This window comes from Triturus cristatus, chromosome 1_2 (genome assembly GCF_964204655.1).
Source record: "Triturus cristatus chromosome 1_2, aTriCri1.1, whole genome shotgun sequence".
Taxonomy (NCBI): Eukaryota; Metazoa; Chordata; class Amphibia; order Caudata; family Salamandridae; genus Triturus; species Triturus cristatus.
Window position 1 is genome coordinate 562,979,795 of NC_140580.1, and position 21,854 is coordinate 563,001,648.

The 21,854-nt window shown below is 43.8% G+C and overlaps 1 protein-coding gene across 2 annotated transcripts in view; it reads right to left on the reverse strand.

Annotated features, from left to right (window-relative positions):
- Positions 1-21,854, reverse strand: part of LOC146867631 (solute carrier family 2, facilitated glucose transporter member 9-like) — a 348,731-nt gene that overhangs the window by 26,331 nt on the left and 300,546 nt on the right. For both annotated transcript variants that reach the window (XM_085606472.1, XM_085606473.1), the window contains exon 9: positions 11,153-11,254. In XM_085606472.1, the coding sequence (XP_085462598.1) occupies positions 11,153-11,254 (102 nt within the window). The remainder of the gene's footprint in view (positions 1-11,152; positions 11,255-21,854) is intronic.

The window sequence follows — 21,854 nt, forward strand, 5'->3', positions numbered from 1 at the left end:
CCAGCCTTTGGGTGGAGGAATTTCCTGACCGACCCCCAAAACTGGTTCTTTCTTCCACTTCCCTTCGTGCAAACTTCGAACTGTCTAGGATGACAAATGCAAGTGCAGGCTTGGTGTTAGGCTCATTTGTGTGTGTTGCAGGCAGAGCCTTTTGAAGTGTATTCAGGGCAGGATGCAGCTTCGCCCCAGCCGTGCTGTCAGGAACAACCAATCCATCTGTTTTATTTGGCAACCTTCAATGCTTTTGCTTTATTCAAGGATTGTTCAAGATTCAAAGATAATTTTTGTTCAGTTTCAACAGGCTGGGATAGGGTGCCTTGTTGTAGTGGAGCTAGCAAGTGTTCCTAGAGTTGGAGTGGTAGAGGATGTGGCTAGATTGAAAGATCTCCACTTTCCTGATTACATTCCTCCCAATCCCCCAAAAAAGACTTTGCCTGTAGGAGATGTAGAGTCTGTGTCCGAAGAGGCGTGTGGAAGGAAAGTCGTATGTACTGCCAAGGTATCCTAAGCGTGGGCTATGTTTGCCTGAATGCTTTGAAATGTACCACACACAAAATACTTTTTGGGAACAACTGTGAGCATAAAACTGAACTGACTGGTCTGTATGGTTTTATTTGCTCAGTTTCACTGTTAGCAGTACTTTGAAATATTTAGTTATACCTGTTGTGTTTGAGGTCACAGTTGTGTTTCTGTATCTCCTTCAAATTGGTTTGTGTGATTTTTTTGTTAAAAAAATATGCGTTGGCAATGTGCGTGGACTGGCACTTGGCTAACGGTGTGCCTGGATGCCGCTTGGCTGGCGGTGAGCGTTGACCGGTGCTTGGCTGGCGGGGTGCGCGGACTGGCGCTTGGCTGGCGGTGTGCGTGGACCAGCGCTTAGCTGGCGGTGTGCGTGGACCGACGCTTGGCTGGCGGTGTGCGTGGACCGACACTTGGCTGGCGGTGTGCGTGGACTGGTGCTTGGCTGGCAGTGTGTGTAGTGACTTGATGTCGCTACACACACATTGCCAGCCAAAAACAAGTCCATATTCACCGCCAGCTTGTGTGATTGCTGTGTTAGTCACATGGGCATATAAAAGAGATGGGCCATTAAATGGTGCAGTCTGTTGATGTGAGTGTTGTAATGTGCTGTGCCCGCAGCCTGGCGGTGTGAATGGTTTTGTGTATGCTACGCATGAAATGTGTGTGAATGGCATGTAAAGCGGTTGGTGCCTTGTCGCAGCTTTACAGCTCACAAGCTGCGAGTCTTTGGTTCAGGTTTTTTTTACTTTCAATTATTAACAGTGTATTACATTCATGTGTTATCTCTATATCTCGTTAATAAAATTTACATTTTCAACCTTTTACTCACCCTTGTGCCAAATCCAACCAGTATTTGTATGTAGTTGAGGAATAGATGGTTTTGCAGTAATATTTGTCTTTTTTGTCTTTCTCTGCCCGGGTGTACATTGTTTGCAGGGAAAATATACCAACCCTAGATATTGTTGTATACTAAACACCCAAGGGAGTACAGGGTGGTGTGCCTCTCGTGGATCCCATCAAGTTTTCTTACCCACAATGATCTGGGAACCTCAAAATACGACACAAATCACACATTCTCCTTGTATTTCTATGCCATATTCTTCCAGAATCAGAAGGAAACCACAAATTTCCTAACACCCAGCATTCCCTCAGGTCTTTGGATAAAAATTCTATTTCACTTGCGTGGGGGGCCAAGTGCCTGTGACTGTAAAGGCCCAAAACGTATTGTGGAGACATCAAAATTATCTATCACAAAAAGACCTGGTTTTTCAAGGAGGGCACCTGCATTTTTGGCACAGGGATCGGCAGCCAACTAGGGAAACCTACCTAACCCAGACATTTCCTGAAACTAGACACCTGGGGGAGTTCAGGGAGGTGTGGCTAGCATGGATCCCCTAGTGTTTTCTTACCCAGAATCCCCTGCAAACCTCAAATATAGCTAAAAAGTCACATTTTCCGCACATTTCTATGTGAGAAACTTGGGGGATCACTGGGTCGGCACAAATTTCCTACCACCCAGCGTTCCTCCAGGTCTCCTGAAAAAATGCGGGATCACTTGTGTGGGTGGGACAAGTGCCCGCGACACGAACAGGTGCCAAACGCAACATAGGCACAACGTATTTTTCCACTGAAAAACGATTAGTTTTTTACAATGTGGGTAACTGTGAATCTTGGCCCCAGCTCTGGCAGCACCTAGGGAAACCTACCAAACCAGCACATTTTTTAAAACTAGACATCCAGGGGAGTACAGGGTGGGGCGAGTTGTATGGCTCTCACCAGGTTTTTGTTTACCCAGAATCCCCTGAAAAGCTCAAACTTTACCTAAAAAACAAAATTTCCTTGCATTTATTTGAGTAAAACTCCTGGAATCTGCAGGTAGCCACAAATTTCCTACTACCCAGCATTTTCCCAGGTCTCCCGATAAAAATGCTACCTCACTTGTGTTGGTGGGCTAAGTGCCCGAGACAGGGAAGGGCCCAAAATGTATTGTAGAGACATTAAAATTATCTATCACAAAATGAGCTGTTTTTGCAAGGGAGCACCTGCGTTTTTGGTCCCAGGCTTGGAGGCCATCTAGGGAAACCTACCAAACAGACATTTCTGAAAACTAGACATCTGGAGGAGATGTGGCTTGCATGGACCCCCCAACATTTTCTTACCCAGAGTCCCATGCACATCATAAGTTTAGCTAAAAAGTAAAAAAGAAATTGCACATTTCTGTGTGGGAAACTTGTGAAATCACTGGGCCGGCACACATTTCCTATCACCCATTGTTCCCCTTCATCTCCAGATATAAATGATACCTCACTTGTGTGGGTGGGACAAGTGCCCACGACAGGGAAGGGCCAAAAAAGCGATTTGCCTTTTAGACACATTTTGGTTCCCCCTCAGTTTTATTATATGATTTTATAATTTTTACCGGGAGACTGAGGGGAACACTGGCTAGTAGGAAAATTGTGGCAACACAGTGGTCTCACAAGTTTTCCACACAGGGGAAAAATATGATGTGCCTACATTGAGTTTGGTGCCCGTTCGTGTCACGGGCAATTGGCCCACCCACACAAGTGGGGTAGCATTTTTTTGGGAGTCCTGGGACATCTGTGGCTGCCTGCAAATTCCAGGACTTTCCCTCACAGAAATGCAAGGATTTTTTTAGGCAAAGGGAGGGGGGAGGGTTGGATAAAGAAAACCACCTGGTTAGGGCCACGCACGTTACCCCACCATGGACTCCCCCGGGTGTCTCGTTTTAAAAAATTTGCTGGTTTGGTAGGTTTTCCTAGGTGCCAGCTGAGTTGTGGCCCAAATTCCACAGCCAGCTACCTTGTAAAAAACACATCTGCTGGGTGAAATATGAGGTCTCCTAGACCACGTTTTAGGGTGTTTTGTGTTGCAGGCGCAAGGGCCAGCCACACAAGTGGGGTATCATTTTTATTGGGAATCATGTGAAAATACAGAATAGCAGTACATTTATTTTCAATTGAATACCTCTACGTTTGTGCCTTTCAAATGTAAGCAAGTATGTAACACAGCAGACATTTTACAAAGTGCCCTCTGAAACACATGCCTGTAAGGGTATCCATAATTTCAGAGATGTACAAACAACCACTGCTCCTAAACTCAGTATCTGGTGTACATGTCAGAAATACAGAGTTTTCCTTTATACCCTTTTTCCATTTGTTATAATTTGCCATATGAATTGGTTTAAAGCTCGTACATAATGAAAACCAATCTAAGGTGCAGCTTGGTTGTTGGCTCTGGGTACCTTGGGTTCTTGGAGAACCTACAAGCACTATACATCCCTCCAACCAGAAGGATCCGCGGACGTAACAGAATATTGCTTTCGAAAACCTGCCATATTAAGAAGTTAAGCTGAAAACAGACAAATGGCTGCTTTTTTTTATCTCACTTTCAACATTTTGTTTTATTTCAACTGGTACTTTTTATAGGAAACCTTGAAGGATCTACACAAAGGACCCTTATCAGAATTCATAATTGTGTCTACTTTTCAGAAATGCATAGCTTTCCATGATCCACCATGGGTTTTCCACCTGTTTCTACCACTACCTGGAAGGAGGTTGAAAGCACTGAAAATAGGGGAAACGGGCCATCTCCTAGTAAAATGCCAAAACTGTGTTGAAAAATGTGGTTTTCTGATTCAAGTCTACTTGTTCCTGAAAGCTGGGAAGGTGGTGATTTCAGCACCGCAAACCCTTCATTGATGCCATTTGCAGAAAAAAACTGATGCTTTCTTCTGCAGCACTATTTTCCCACTGTCTCCAAACCAGCCCAAAATGCAGCTATCTTTTGGATAATTTCTCAGTGGAGAGGAATCCACAAACCCTGGGTACCTGTAGACTCCCCAGGATGTTGGAAAAAAAGGACTCAGATTGAGAGTGGTTAGCTTATGTGGACACAAAGTTATGGTGGCCTAAGCGCAAACTGCCCCAAATAGCCCAAAAAGGCTTAGCATGGGAGGGGAGGCCTAGCAGAGAAGGAGTTGAGGTCTGATATAGTCTACAGGGGCAGGGAAATGACAAGATATGTTGTGCAAAATTCAGCAACACCTTTAAGAAGAATGGTCAGACCAGCATTGGTTATCCATTCCTCAGAACTTAAACTTAAAACAATTTCAAACATATAACAGGCATGGGATATAAACACAATGAACAGCTTCAGCAGCTTGATACAATCTCACTTGTCTACTGAGGAGAAAGACAAGGATATGAACTCCATTATCTCTCACTACCAAGTTATGTCTCACATCATTGAAAAGGTAACACACCTAGCATAAAAAAGTGTAGCTACTGGTGTAGTCATTCTCATATGACCTCAACATGAAAGAGAAGCCCTGATACCTAAAGGAGAAAAATGGTGGCAAACCCCACATTAACTTAAATAAAATTCTTCTGAGCTTCCACAAAAACCTATGAACACATATTGAAGATCATTCCACCAATTAAATATCCCCTCTCAACTGAAAAAGGCCTGGAATTTGCAGAATACCTTCCAAAAACTCATAGGACTATGTTGGAGGTATCAGCATCTACAACAATGAACTCAATAATGAAAACAATGCATACATCTGTAGACAAGCATACAGTGAGATGAAACAAAGTCTTTCCCACCACGGCCAAAGACATTAACAAGGGAATTTCTGCTCTAAAATATTTCCACTTACACAGCAGACCCTATCCCAGCCTCTCACCAAAAATTCTATCCAAAGCCTGGGCTGTCAATGGATACAAATGAGCATTTAAAAAAATAAAAATAACAACAAGGGGGAATGCACTGGCTGCTTAAAACAGAACAAACTGCACTGCTGAAAAAGAAACCAGACACAAATGTTAGCAGTATTAAGAAAAAATACCCAATCATCGTCCTCCTATTCAGCTCTAGATTCACTGACAGTTATGTGGTTTCAGCCACTGATGAAATGTTTTCATGCACACATCTGGGTTAATGTTAATTTGCTCCCATTCTGGCTTTAGTGTGGAAAACACTACTTTACCAGTACCATTCAATGCCTTATGCATATTGGTCAGTATTGAAGTCTCCATTTCAAAGAGTTGGCAGAGGCACTTGACATGGTTCACCGTGACTTGTGAATTCCAGCAAAGATCCATCCCTTGTTCAACAATCTTGAAAGTCTAAATGAAGCTTATAGGATAGATTGTGCACATCTAGCGATCTCATCGTCCAAAAGATGCTAAAGATACAAAGCTGCACATAAAGCTTGAGATGACAACTTGGTACACCTGCCTTAAAAGAGCTTGGTGCGGCAATAGCACTTCAAACTGAATCCGGAAGTATTCATTACACCAGCTCTACACATTTCCCTCTGGCCTTCTCATTCTCAGCTGGAAAATAGTTCATAAGTTAGTAGCATGTCTTTAGCCCTTTTCTGCAATGCTACATTACTGCATGATGTGCATGATGCAGCCCCTGCTGCCATTTTGACCATATGACTCGACGCCAAATGACACTTTACTTGTTCCTGAATTAATCTTTTTGTATGTTTAAAACTTTGCGAAGAACGCTTCCGCCTCATCCCACAAAACGTTCATTCTGGACACCAAAGGGTGGTTTTACACAAAATTTGTCTGCTTTCCGCACCTAAAGGATCCCTCCAGGGCAGCTTTGTATAATAGAAGGGATCACAGATGCTTGCACAGTCCCTTCTGTGCTAAAGATCCACCTGGTGCACATAAAGTACCAGCGTGATCCTAACAGGGTGTTCTCTCATTTGCAACGGGTTGTGGTTCCATGCAATGAAGGAAACGTTTTACCTCACTGCGTCGTATCTAAGCCTGGGCAAAGCACTACGCTACGCTCGCGTAGTTTGCGAAGTTTGCGCTACTTTGCACTACGCGAATTGCACGTAGCACAGTGCAAACACGTGTAGCGTAGCGTAGTGCAGCGGTCATTTTTTGCTTGCTCGCGGACCTCAACGTCAAGTTGGCGACCGCGAGCAAGCAAAATGACATCCCGGTGAGACTTTTTCCTCGTTCGCGATCAGCAACATCAGCGATCGCAAGCGTGGAAAATAAACCTCCCGGCGAGATTGTCAACGCGGGAAGGTCAGGTTTCTCATTGCGAGTGGTCGCGTATGCTCGCGACCGCTCGCGATGAGAAACTACCAGTCCGCGTTGAGAAAGCTGCTGCTCAAGTAAAAATCTACTCGAGTGGCAGAAAACTGCAGCTCGCACTGTGCAAGATGCCGTTTTCAATGATTGCACAGTGCTTGTCCGCACTGTGCAATCATTGAAAACGGCATCTTGCACAGTGCGAACAGGGTACTACGCAGTTCGCGAAGTGCTACGCGTAGCTCGCGTAGTGCGAACTGCACTTTGCGTAGCTCTACTTCGCGAACTACGCCCAGGGTTAGTCGTATTATAGACTTGGGTGCAGAAGCAAAGACACGAAAGACCGGGGTGCACGGACTTTGCACCACAAAGAGGGCACCCTTTGAAGGGCAGGGGAAGGAAATCCCATGGACCCCCAGAAATCCTCTGCAGTAGTGTCCAGTCACTCACTGCACTTGTCAGCAGGGGAAAATCTGCCTCCCTTCCCCACAATCGAGCAGGCTACGTGTCGCATGGACTGTGAAAGACAGAGCAGATTCTTCAAACAGCCTGTCCGCTTTTCACAAATGTGCTGTCCCCAGGGTACTAGTGAGTGTGTGCCTGCACTGGGGGGCAGCACATTGTCTGTAATAGGGCGCACTGTCCATGGTTGTGTTCCGTGCATCTATTTAAAGATGTGCCGAAGCACAAACAGGGACAGTGCACGCCAAGTGGAATAGAGGCCCTGTTTTGCTGTGCAATCTGCACAATCTTCATGGTGAGCCCTGCTGGTGAATGTGGTTAACCCTCAGTGCTCCCACATTTAAGCCCCCTTCTTCTCACTGCTGCACAAGACCGAAGCAGAGTTTTCTGCTTATTCACTCTAGATTGGGTGCAGAATTTATGAACAGCAGCAATGCCGCCAGCAAACATGTAAAAGCATCTCCTGGATTAGATTGGGGTCTTGTGTGGTAAGCTTCAAATCAGTACATGCAGTGTGTTATGCATCACTGCCTTATTTGCATTAATAGATTACCATAGATACAGTTATTAACATCAAATGGCCAGGTTAGGAAGAGCTCAAATTAAACAATCAATTATCAATTTTAGAAAAAGAAGTGATGGAATAATGTTTGCTTCCTTTGCATGGCATTTCCTACACATCACTTACATGTCCTGTGTTCCTCAAAACCAATAAAATGCATTCACGTTAATAACAAAATGGAAGCATTCGTGTAAAAAGCTGTTTTTCCTCCAAACTAAGTGAATTTATTTCCAAGCAATTTTCCCTCTGTGAGGTTAGAAAGATGGCCACAATTGATGCACGGTTGACAGGTCTCTGGCCGGAACGGAAACATAGTTCTTTAAAACAGGAGCAGTACAGATTTATAGTCCATCAAGCTTGTCCCCCAACCGTGGTAACTGCTTCGATGGTGTGGAGAGCCATGCTAAATTATATTGTCATTCGTGAAGTAGACATACTGCTAAATTGTTTTTAAAGTTACAGCTTCCAATATATTGACACTCTCAAGGGCTCTGGCAGGCTGCTTCCCTGCCTTTTTGTATGAATATCTACGTTTTAAATACACCTACCACAGTCCAGTTGCTTTCCAGGCTGTCTGGTGTGGCTTTTTCATTTTGCTAATAACTTTGTGCCATTTAGCAAATCTTCATGAAAGCTTCAAAACTAGTTTGCCAGTCACTTCAGCTGTCTGGAAAGTTTCCAGGTGATTCGTCAAGCAGGGGCTGAGAAAAAGGGGTGGGTCCAAAACACATTTTCCCCATGCAACTTCCCATGGGGATTTTAAACACAACTGCAGCCCGAACAGCTGAACGGAATTACACCAAATTTGGTAGAAAGCTAGATCTTGGTCCAATAAGAGTTCTTTTTGTAATATGGCTTGAATCTGTTCAGTAGTTTGAGTTTTTAAAGAAAAAGAAGTATGTATACATAGAGACGCAGATCCACCGTGGGGGATCCGCAGATCCACACGCCAACAGCAATGCATGATTGGCTGGCTGCAACCTGAGAGGAAAGTTGCAGTCGCCATTTTGGAAATAGGATATAAGGGGTCAGGATGTAAGTATCCTGACCCCATGGGACTGTTGTGGGGGTATGTGAGGGACCCGTCATGGGCAAGAAATTGTCCAAAAAGGTGTTTTTGGGGAGCACGCAAGAATCCATGGATCCACTGCTGTGCTCAGCGTGACACCTGTTTGATTCTGTGACAGGGCCAGATCCCAATTAGAAAAAAATATTACACCCACTTAGACAACTGCTCACACACCCACTCAAACATCCATACGTCCACTCACACATCCACTCAGAAACCCAGAACGCCACTCACAGACCCACTCACAGACCCAAAGAACCACACACATATTCACTCACAGAGACACTCACAGACCCACTCACACATGTATGTGCACTCTCATGGAACCACACACACCCACTCACACACCTGTACAGTCACTCACAACCACTCAGAGCCACAAAACCACTTTCACACCTACTCAGACTCACACATCCAGTCACACATGCACTCAAACTCACAAAACCACTCACACCTGCACACACACCCCCACACACATACAGCCACTCACAGACCAACTAAATCACTCATATATCCACACAGCCACTCAATCACCTCTCAGAGACTCAGAAAACCACTCACACACCCACATACATACTCATACAGTCACTCACACAACCACCCATAGAGGCACTAGCACACCCACTCACACATTCACATACACACCCATACAGTCACTCACACCCCAACAAAGCCACTCAAACACCCACTTAGAGATCCACATAGCCACTCACACATGCACTGACACACCCACCACAACTCACAGCCACTTACACACCCACACACCGAGGATACAAGGACATTATAGTTAGGAAATAGCATTAAAAAACTGTAGAAATTCACTGAAAAAAACTAAAGTTACAGGCATGTTATAGTTAGGAAATAACATTTTAAAAACCTTAGAGGTTCACTGGAAAAAACTAAAGGTTACACGGACGTTATAGTTAGGTTCAGATTTTACACACAGAAAGTCATAGAAATTCAGCAGTTGGAGTTATTTCAAGTAACTATAACTTGCGCCCTAAGGTAACTATAACTCGCGCCCTCGCCATGCACTGCCAATTACTCCACATATTACATCACTCATGACATCTTCAATGACATTATTAATAATAGCACTGTTCATGGAGTGAGTGAGTGTAATAGTTACCTAAGGCCAGGAGTTAGTTACTTGAGATAACTGTAACTTAAGAATTTCTATGGGTGTGTGTGCACAAAATCTCAACCCAAATGCAACGTCCCTGTAACCTTTGGTTTTGTCAGTGAAATGAATATATATGTATATATCTTATTTTTCCTCACAACTTGCCAGCTTCTGTTGTGCACCAAACCAAAGGGTGCATTGACTCATGATGGAGTCCGCACACTCCGCGTAACTTCTTTAGCAACACATTTCCCCACTCCAGAAAGGAAGCAGGGGCTATGCCAAGAAACAGCAGTCATGCATTATTAGTGAGATTTGAAATATATATTGCATGCTACCAAAAAGCCAGATGTGTTTTGGTTACCTCACAGCCTTGTTCACTGATTATGAGGGACAATTGAATACACATTAATAGATGGCATGTGACATCATCATCATAGACACAAAGAAAAGGCTTTCCGCTCATTTCAGCTTTGACCAACTCATGTACAAGCATTAATACATTTTCAAGCGTAAATCTATTTTCTGTGATCGGGCTTCCATGAAAATGTTATACACTGGTAATTTGCTGACACGTGATCGCTATCTTTCAATCATATTGCTACGCTGATGTGCGCGCTGCTGCTCAAGCCATCTCCAATGCCTCCACATCCGATAGCGGATTGTGTATGCAAAAATATAGCATATTTTTAGCGCTGATGTCACCAAGGATTACAATTACTACAATGTACGAGTATCCTTGCACTGCTACGTGTGCTCTTGTTTTTGCCATACATTACATCATTCCCTCCCAAGTGGGTTGAGAGACCTTCAAATTAGTGTCATGGGTCTTCTTAAAATGCAATTGTATACTGATGTATCTGGTCCAATGTGATAGGAAATATATTCACAATCAAACAATCATAAAGAACGCTAAATACATGCTATCCGTCTATAGTGGTTCGGCGCTCAGTTAGGAAATAGGAGCCTGGCCATGTTCTCCACCCAGGCTTTAATGCAGCCTGAGTGAAGAACATGCAAAGTGTCCATTACGGTTTGGTCGGGACAAGAGGGCCAGCCAAACCGTTATGCGCACTTCAGAGTGCAGCAACCATTCCTCCTACCTCGTCACAAGAGCCCGGACCCCCCAAACCTGACGGATACTAAAAATAAAATTCTAACTCCTGTTATTATCATTCTATTTTTTCTTTTACACTTCTCAGAGAGCAGTGGGGTGACATTCCTCCCCCTTAGCATTTTCGGAAGAGTAAACCTCAGAGTTCGGTTCGTAATTGAAAGAACCCAGAAAACATTACACAGCATATGCACAAACTGAAGGAGGAAGTACATACCTGGAGCACCAGCGCCAAGGTGATTCCAGCACAACACAGACCCATGAAGGAAAATCCCCAAATCATGAGGGGTCGTCTTCCAAGTCTTTCAACGGTGAAACACTATGAAGAAAATCAAATCAACATTTATTTGGAAAAACCTTTTATTTAGTTTAATCCACGCATGGTCGATGCTACATTTTACATTGGACACTGCTTTAACAGTGCACCCGCCCTGCAAAATTGAGCCAAACTTGTCAAAGATCATAAATAAGAAATCAATTAACAAAGCAGCATGAGGCTGAAGAACTATTAAAGCTGACCTAGCATGGAGAGATCACAATAGCAGTAAACCAGTGTCAGAGTGTCTCTTTGTAACAGGATCTCATGCAGTCTGAATGCAGGTTTGAGTGTTTTAACATCATTTGGGTAATCTGTCTCGTGGCTAACATTGGAAGAACAACTTGACAATTGTGGATGCTGCATTGAATCTAATATGAGGCATGACTTGTGAAGTCTTAAGCTAAATAATTTAAAGGTTCAAACGCATGGCTCTCCAGGAACTTCGGATCTTCTACAGTTAGTCAGATTTGGGGCACTAGAACAAGACCCAGAAGCAGCAGCTACCACCACCTCAGCATGACTTAATTTGTAGGATCTTTTTCAATTGTGTGCGTTTATTATATGTGTGATAGTTTGTGTGAGAGCGATAGAGTGCATAAGTGAGTGAGTGTTTTATACAGAAGACCCCCAAAGGGATGCTCTGCAATGGAGGAAGTCATTTCTTCAATGGCACCTTTAGTCTCATTTAGGCTCAGTAGCAGACGACAAAGGAATAGAAGAATGCTAATATCTAGTTTTCAGATGGAGGACACAAGATTTATGATTAAGCACACACCCTTAGGATGAGGACTGCTGTACAAGTTAAAGTCATCAGCATTTCCAGCCCAGCAGCATATTATCCTGACAAAAGTATATTGACAACTAAACAACCCAGAAACTTGGAGTAGCATTCTGACCTGCAATGAAAAAGGTGCTTATTGTTCCTTTTCGGGACATTTCTGATTGAGCGACAGTTTACGGTGTTCATCTTTGATCCTTGAGAATAATATGCACTCCACCACCACCACTGTCGGTCCAAACAGGTCCATGATGGCTGGTTTGTTTTTCATGTGTGAAATCAGGGCATGAAGGGCAAGAATAGACCGTGATATTTCAGACTAACCATTAAATACTAAAGAGTTCATCATCCTCTGCCAAATGCCTGCCTGAAGGACCCTGTGTGTGTGGTATTCTATGAGGTTCAGAGAAGGATGGGCAGCGCATTCAACATAATAGGGTGCACTTTCTCAGTTTGCACCCGGCACACCTACTTGTGCCATGGCGCAAACCGGAAAAGTGTGCCCTACCTGTAATTGGGCCCTAGAGGTTTGATTTTGGCATCCGGGAACCTAAACTCCATTCGTGTTTGAGTCAGGACCAATGCAACCTAAAACCTTTTAAAGGAGGCAGCCGATGATGCAGTGAAATAATATCCCCTTAACCCAGCATCACTAACAACCACCCACATTTAGCCGCCGCCCATGCAGGTAAGAGCAGTGGGGCCGGGTTGGGGGTATTCGACAGATGACCATGAAGGAACATTTAAAAAATAATAAATTTTCCCTCGTCTGTCGAGAGCCCCCCCTTCCCCCCCCACCCCCCCCCCCCCCAACTGGCCCCACGCTCTTACCTGCCGCGGCTACCTACATTAAGTATTCTAGAAACTGCCCTGGTTACAGGAGATTTACGTGTGTTTCAAGGCCTATTGTGCCATCATTCACTGGATGGGCCCCTTCAAAGGAGAGTTTCTGGTGCGTGTGTGCAATCTCAGTGTACTCTGTCTGCCGTCTGAAAATCTATCATGCAGCAGCCAATTAATTAGAGTGTTTTGTGAGTTTGAAGATACTTGATTTGTCCATTTCTTTTAAATTTGGGGATTTGGAAAACTAGGAATCCTCAATTAGTTCACAACTAGGTGGCTCAGTTTTTAAAAGTAATATAGTGTAAGCACCCCCATTCCGTGCAATTTACACAGGCTAAATGTGCTGTTCCTATTAGTTTAAGTTGGCAGTAACTGACTTTATATCACTGCATGGCCATATGCCATGTCATTTATACACAACTGACATATCAGAGTGCTGCAGACTAGAGGCTCACACTGTCAGGACATGCACGTTTCCTCATAGCGGAATATCACTCTTCACATGGTGATAAAAGGAAATGAAGCAGGGTCTATTTTTCATCATAGCGTACCCCAGGCACGTTCTGCCCACACCTGAAGTATGAACCCCTTACATAGGCCCTGCCTGCCTAATTTGTAGGCCTTTTGTTTAATTGACCAAAGTTCTGCACCCATTTTACTGAAAAGAAGGCTCTAAACCTGTCTGACTAAAAATCACAGCCAGCTTCCCTCTGCAAGGTCTCCTGCTCCAAACCATAGAGCCCCCACCCTACCCGTGTGCGCAAAGTTCACTGGCGCAGAGTTCACTGTCTCTCTATTCTGTCGACATATAGCACATCACATCCTGGGTCTGTACATGAGAATAGAGAAGTTCCCACCGCAGCAAGCTGGGGTAATGAATGTGGCAATATATATATATATATATATATATATATATATATATATATATATATATATATTTTATCTACTGGCGGTCGCCAGTAGATAGATATAGTTAGGACCTATTTTCCATAGGAAATCCGCAACATTCTATTTGGAATAACGTTGACACCGATTGACGAATCTTCGCAAAATTTTCCAAACTTTTGGCCAGCTCCGGTCCGCTCCTATCCTAAAAATTTCATGGTGATTCGTCAGGCGGGAGCCAAGAAAAAAGGGGGGTCCCAAAACACGTTTTCACCATGCATTTTCCCATAGGACCTGTTGACGCAGCTACAGCCCAAACTGCTGAACGGAATTACACCAAATTTGGCAAAGAGGTAGTCCTCAGTTCAGACTCGTGCCTTTTGCTTAAATTGTGTAAATCCGTTCAGTAGTTCCTGAGAAAATTAGAGTTAAAAAGATAGATATATCTATGGCCTCGGAGGATCCGCGCACCCTCCCCGCACCCAGCAGTGCACGAGCTGTATTCTAATTGGCTATCAACACTCCAGATCAGGAAGTGTTGGCAGCCATCTTGTGCCTCGGTAGAACCGAGGCACAAGAAAACCCCCCCAAAAAGGCGCAAAACGCGACGAGGGGGCAGGGTAGAAACACCCCGACCCCCTAGGCCTGCTCAGGGGGTCCCACAAGGCCAAAATTTTTTTTTATTTTTTTTTCAAAATCGTGGGATGCGCTTAGGATCCGCGCATCCTGCTGCCGATAAAAAAAACTAAGCTCGGTCTCCTGCGCTTCGTTTTTATTTAGCCCCCGGGGGGGCCAAGTCCCGGGGGCAATTTGTATATTATAATGGGGGGGCCCAGAGCGGCCCCCCAGCCCTGGGGACCGCCACCCCCGGGGCTTTATTATAGATGGGTGGGGGGGCTCAAAGGCCCCCCCCCAAGCCCCGGGAACCGCCACCCCCCAGGGCCTTATGTGAATGTATGTGGGGGGGCTCATGGTCCCCCTGCAGCCCCAGGGACCGCCACCCCCCGGGGCTTGTTTTTTTAAAAAAACGAAAAAACCCTGTGTGGGGGTCTCGAGCCCCCCCCCACACACCCCAGGGACCGCCACCTCCCTGGGGCACTAATTATTTCACATAGGGGTTCCGTTACGGACCCCCAAGCCCCGGGGCTTTAAATTAAGTGGGAGGGGGGCCGCGCGCCCCCCCCTGGAGCCAATGATGGCCCTGGGGACCACCACCCCCCAGGGCTGGCTCCTGCATTGTCCCGGGGTGCCCACCCCCGGGACACTGCTGTTTGCAATGAAGCGAGAGCACGGAAACCTGCTCTCGCTTCAATGAAGCAAAGCAGATTGCTTTTCCACATGGGGAGCAGCATGTTAGCAGGAAGCGGGGAGCCGGCTGGGACCGTGGGGGGATTGGGGACCCCCCCTTGGTCCCCAACGAGGTGGCCAGGCCCCGGAGGATGGGGTCCCCGGGGCCAGTAGTGGCCCGGGAGGGGGGCCACGCTGCCCCCCTCCTAAAAATAAAAAATAATACAACAAAAAAAAACGAAAGGGGCCACAGGAGGGGGGCAAGGCAGCCCCCCTCCAAAAATAATTTTTTTTTTAAAAAGGGCCATGCCCCGGGGGATGGGGTAGATTTGCCCCGGGGCAAATTAAGGCCTCGGGAGGGGGGCCCCCTTCCCGATTTTTGTTTAAAAAAAAAAAAAAAAAAAAAAGAAATTGGGGGTAGGCCCTGGGGGATGGGGTCCCCAGGGCCAATAAATTAGAAAAAGAAGGGGGGCTACACAGCCCCCCTTCTAAAGAAAGAAAGAAAAAAAAATGAAGGGATCAGACCGGAGGCCACGCCCCCTCCTTTCACCACTCTGCAAACGCGCCCCCTGGCGCATTTGCAGAGGGGGGATCTAATTCCCCTTGAATACTGGGGGTCCCTGGGGGCCAACTAGCCCACCAGGAACCTCCAGTATGCACCAGGGGGCTGAGTTGCAGAGAGGTGTAATGAGGCCACGCCCCTTTTTACACCTCTCTGCAACGCTGGTCCGTAGCGCTTACTGGAGGTACCTGGTGGGCTAGTTGGCCCCCAGGGGACCTCAGGATTCAAGGGGACTTAATCCCCCAACTTAAAACACCCCACGGGGCGTGTTTGCACACGTCACCTCAGGCCCCGCCCCCTTTCTTTACCATTGTAGAAATATTCCTCTAAAATCAGCCGAACTACAAATTCCGATTTACTCACCTGTTATCAGGAGAGAACCCAGTGCTGCACCTTTTAGCCCAGCACTGACCCTGAAAAGTAATTCTAAGCGTACTTACCCGTAACTTGTATTTCCTTCCATAGGAATCCATTGTGTGGTTTTCAGCAGAAAAGTTTCTAAGTGTCCATTTTTGAAACATACAAATATTCCTCTAAAATCAGCCGAACTACGAATTCCAATTTACTCACCTGTTATCAGGAGAGAACCCAGTGCTGCATCTTTTAGACCAGCACTGACCCTGAAAAGTAATTCTAAGCGTACTTACCAGTAACTTGTATTTCCTTCCATAGGAATCCATTGAGTGGTTTTCACCAGAAAAGTTTCTAAGTATCCATTTTTGAAACGTACAAATATTCCTCTAAAATCAGCCGAACTACGAATTCCAATTTACTCACCTGTTATCAGGAGAGAACCCAGTGCTGCATCTTTGAGCCCAGCACTGACCCTGAAAAGTAATTCTAAGCATACTTACCCGTAACTTGTATTTCCTTCCATAGGAATCCATTGTGTGGTTTTCAGCAGAAAAGTTTCGAAGTGTCTATTTTCACAAACTAAAAATATTCCTAAAAAATCGTCTGTATGACTTAAACACATTCTTTCAACTGTTTACAGGAGATTGCCCAGTGCTGGATCCAGGATCCACCACTGAGAAAAAGTAACGATAACACTACTTACCTTGTAAGTGAATTTTCTGCCATAGGATAACATTGGTGATTCTATGTGAAAAAGTTTCTAAGTGTCAACTTTTAAAATACAATAATATGCCTCAACTACTGTAACCAAAACGCTTTTACTCAACTGTTTACAGGATATGTCCAAGGACTGAATCTAAGATCCAGTCCTGTGGTTAGAAAAGTAATCCATAAAGTAACTAATTGCATTTGACTAGAAATTCACATTGAGCTCAATGTTGCATTGTGTTTGAAATTGTGCTGCCCATTGCAACAACTGTAACTACTGTACTTAAAAGTCTATTGCCTATTTCCAAAGTATTTAAACTAAAGTAATTCATTCTGAGAAAGTATATTTTGTATTGTAATGTATAATGTAATTATAATGTAATTAAAACAAAAATATATCTAACAATAAATAGTTTAAAAATGTTAGTCAATCAGTATAAAAAAAACAGTATAACAATTAATACATTAAAAATTGTCATTTACAAAACCTTTGAAATTCACTGAAAAAAACATAGGTTTCAGGCCTGATATAGTTAGGAGTTAGCATTTAAAAAACCTTTGAAATTCACTGAAAAAACCATAGGTTTCAGGCCGGATATAGTTAGGAATTTGCATTTTATAAACCTTAGAAATTCACTGAAAAAGCAATAGGTTTTAGGGGTGTTATAGTTAGCTGGACATTTCACTCGAACAAAACCATTGAAATTCCTCCGATATAGTTAGTTGTACTAACTACATCTCGCGCGCCCGCAATCCACTGCTGATGATGTCACATATTACATCATTCATGACATGGTCAGTGACATCACTGATGACATCTCAAATGACATCACTGATGACATCACTGATGGCATCATCCACGTGACAATCAGATACACCTCATCATACACTAGTATAATCTTTCATCACTCACTGTAAAATACAGAGTGCCAGATTTAAAACCATTGACACACCAATACAAGTTTCTAAACACCCACTCCGTGATTCCTAGATCTATACACACATCTGATCACTTACCTATAGATTCACTCATACATGCTGTCAATAATCAATAGAACACTATCAAATATACTTGTACACCTATATCGACATTACACACCACCACACATCCTAATCACTTATGAAGTCATCCTACTCACTTATGCAAACAATGGATCATACTTACTTTTACTTACCTATACACTTATAAAAACACCACTTCATCTATTCATATAGATAATAACTCATACTTAGTGTGTTATAAAAACACTATTACAAGTATACAGTTATCCATACAGTCACTCATACAATCACTGACTCTTATGTATACTTATTTATATACAACAACTGACACATACACTGGCTTTTATTTTCCTAGTTTGTTGGACATGTACCATTGAGACATATATTGGCTCATCGCCACACCCATAAAGATATTCACTCACCCAAACAACTGTTATAACATGTAGTTTTAACTTCATATACTTACTGAATCAACTATTCACACATCTATGGGCAGTCACACACCCCACACCGAACCACACACACATTCACTCTCCCATACCAATACTCAGTTAACTAATCAATAAATAATATAGACTTTCACGTAGCTAGTAACCAACTGGTGCAGCAGTTTACAAAACAACTGACAAAGTGATACAGATATTCACACAGTTTAGTCACTATCCAATATATTTAGTGAGACACTATAAATTAGTCAAGTAAACAGTCAATCACACTGCTACTAAATCCTCCATCCAGATATTTATATTTATATATCCACTCATTCTTCAATGCAAATTGCTATATATATATATATAATACATATTTAAATAACGAACCAAACCACATTCACTGGATGATGTCATCAGTGATGTCACTGACCATGAAATGAATGATGAAATATGTGACATCATCAGCAGTAGATTGCGGGCGCGCAAGATGTAGTTAGTACAACTAACTATATCGGAGGAATTTCAATGGTTTTGTTCGAGTGAAATGTCCAGCTAACTATCACACCCCTAAAACCAATTGCTTTTTCAGTGAATTTCTAAGGTTTTTTAACCCCTTCGCTGCGGCGGAAATTCCGCCGCAGCGCTGGGGGGTGCGGGGGGGCAGCGCGGTGGCGCTGTGCTCATGACGGAGCGGTTCCGTCATAAGCCACGGTTGAGCTGTGCTCATGACGGAGCGGTTCCGTCATGACTCCGCCCAGTTGCGTTGTCCCCCCGCACAGGCGGGGAAACAGCGCCGCGTAGGCGGAGCGGCCGCCAACGGTCGTGGCATGACGGAACCGCTCCGTCATGAGCACACGGCAACCGTGGCTCATGACGGAGCGGTTCCGTCATGAGCGGGGAAGTGGTTAAATGCTAATTCCTAACTATATCAGGCCTGAAACCTATGGTTTTTTCAGTGAATATATATATATATATATATATATATATATATATATATATATATATATATATATATATTTATTCCTTTGCATTACATATTTACTGCTTGCCCTATGCAATTTACGACGAGCGCTTGGCATGAGAATATAACCTTTCACCTAGTCTATGTTCCACATTTAGAAGAATAAGCGCAACAATGTCTGATAAATGTGCAAACCATACTATAAGTGACGTCGGTAGGACTGGCGTGAGAAGACGTGTAGGCACTTCCTGCCTTAAAAAGTATAAAAAGGGTGCCCGCGGGGTTCTCGTCGGACTACCCCACCCGTCTGTTGGTAGATGGAAGGCGGGTGTGGGTGCTGCCCAAGGGCTCTTGTTTTTAAGATACAATTTAACTTGCCAATATATTTGCTGTATATGCTATGTATGCTATTTTGTCTCTAAATTGGTGTTTTCTTATTTATTTATTTTTTGAGGGTAGCAAGCTGCTTTGGATGCCTATATTACAGAGAGCGAAATAATCACTCATATTAAAAAGATCAAGATTAACAAGGCTACTGGGACTGACGCCCTCCCCGGGGAAATGTATTAAATTCTACAGGATGAATTGGTATTAAGACTATGTGAACTCTTCAATTACAACAACAATATAAGTGGTATCAGTTCCTAAGGAAAAGGGGGAAGGTATGTGACAGCCAAATAGGCTGTAATCAGTGTACGGTGTCTCCAAGTAGACTTGAGTGTGCCAAGAGGAGAGAAAGAGTACTCCTGTATAAATCTTGTGGTGCCCTCACACACCCTTGCGAGTGTATAGCATCATCATTGGGCAGGTGCTCCTCGTGGGGGTGGCGCTGCAGTCCCTCACGGGCCCGTTTTAAGGGGCTCTCTGGTGGAGATCTTTTAGGAGTTGCTGCATTTGTGCATGAGGGTGTGTGGGTCGGGAAGTGGTGATGGGTGAAAGAGAAAATGATCCAAAGGACAAAAACAGTTTATTGAAAAGTCCTTTGAATCAGGATAAAAATGTCACGGGGATGGAGACGCAAAATAATGCTGGAATGAGAGGGGAAACTAAACAAATAAGATCCCGCTGCTCTCAACCTGTGTGGTGAGTATCGAGTGTGTTTAAGTGTAAAATGGGACCCCATTTTATTCAAAGGACTTTTCAATAAACTGTTTTTGTCCTTTGGATCATTTTATCTAAAAATGGTCATCTTGCCAAAATTGACCTATCTTTTAAGCACCATTCCCCTCGAGTTTCCACATGGAGATATAAACAAAATACAAAGTAAAATTGGAAGTTTTATTTGGTCTAATAAAACGGCCCTGCTTTCCTGGAAGAAATTAAGGCGTAAGCTTCAGAAAGGGGGCCTGGCACTTCCTGATTTACTTTGGTATTCTTTTGCTTTCCAGTTTAAAAATATCCAGGCATTACTTTGCAATCCGGGGGATTCAAATTGGGGGAAGATTTTAAATGAAATGGTCGCTCTTGAGGGAGATGGGGAGGGCTTCCTTTATAAGTTTGGAGTACCCAGATTTTTCAAAAAGGTCCGCCTGAAAGTTCTAAAAGCAGCTCTGAACTTGTGGTACAGGATCAGGACAATATGGGGAATAGGCTACTACTCTGATTTTGCTCCCATTTGGGATTCACCTGGATTACCTGTTTGTTTAGAGGATAGCCTGGCACTACCCATTAATTAGGCCGGTATTCGGGTTTGGTCTGATCTGGTTTCCACAGATGGGATTCATCCCTGGGAGGTATTAAGGTTGAAAATTGGAGAATCTTTCTCTAGATTTAAATATTTGCCTCCTGGTGTACTGCAGAGAAAGCTCTTATAGGTGGGAACTGGGAAATAGAGCTTCAATGTCAGAATATACATCTTATAAAACAGGAAGTCGGGATCTGGTACAAGAAGCTGCAGGAAGCAGAAGACAGAGCCCTCCCCCCTTTAAAATGCAGTCTGGAATATGTCAGCTTTAGAGAACACTGCTGCAGAATTGTTTGAATCCTCTTTCCAGTTGTTATATAAGGCTGTTAAACCTGCCTCGCTGAAAAAGAACCATTTCTATGTAATTAATAGGTTATATTATACCCCCAAGAAGATAGCAAAGTTTGCCCCCCTCTTCCCCCCAAAATGCCCTAGATGCGACTCGACTTTGGCAGATGACCTACATATTTTTTTCGAATGTGGTGTCTTGAAAGGATTCTGGCAAAATGTGGAATGTGCTTTGGGTGCTATTTTTAAGGTCAAGGTTAATCTGAACTCATCTGTGGTAATATTCGGTGTCGATAACAATCCGACGACCCGCTGGTCAACATCGCAAAAAGGTTTGCTAATGTATTTGATCCTTATCGCCCGGAGGGAGATCTGTAGGTTATGGAAGGATCCATTGCCTCCGCTTTATGAGAACTGGCTGAGGGCCCCTTTGGGTACGGCCCGTATGGACTTGGGGCATTGGAATGATGATGGGTGTAATATTTGGTCACAGCTTTTAGTATGGGGCAAAGAAATGAGATTGATCTAATACCCCTTGTCCAATGATTACACCAAGTTTCACATGAAGAAACTGGCCTGGGTAGACCTACAGCTAATGTAATAGCGGAAACTGGGGGCGCAAAGGATCGAAGGTTGGATTCTTGCTTATATTTGCAGAAGCTATATGGTGAAATGAGGACAATTAAAAAAAATAAAAAATGGTGTTTTCTTATTGAGAATTTAATGCTTATATTACACTTGCAAGGCTGCTTTCTTTTAGGGTTAAATGTGAGTATTCTCTGCATTTTAGATCAAATGTGTTTTGCAATCTGAGAAC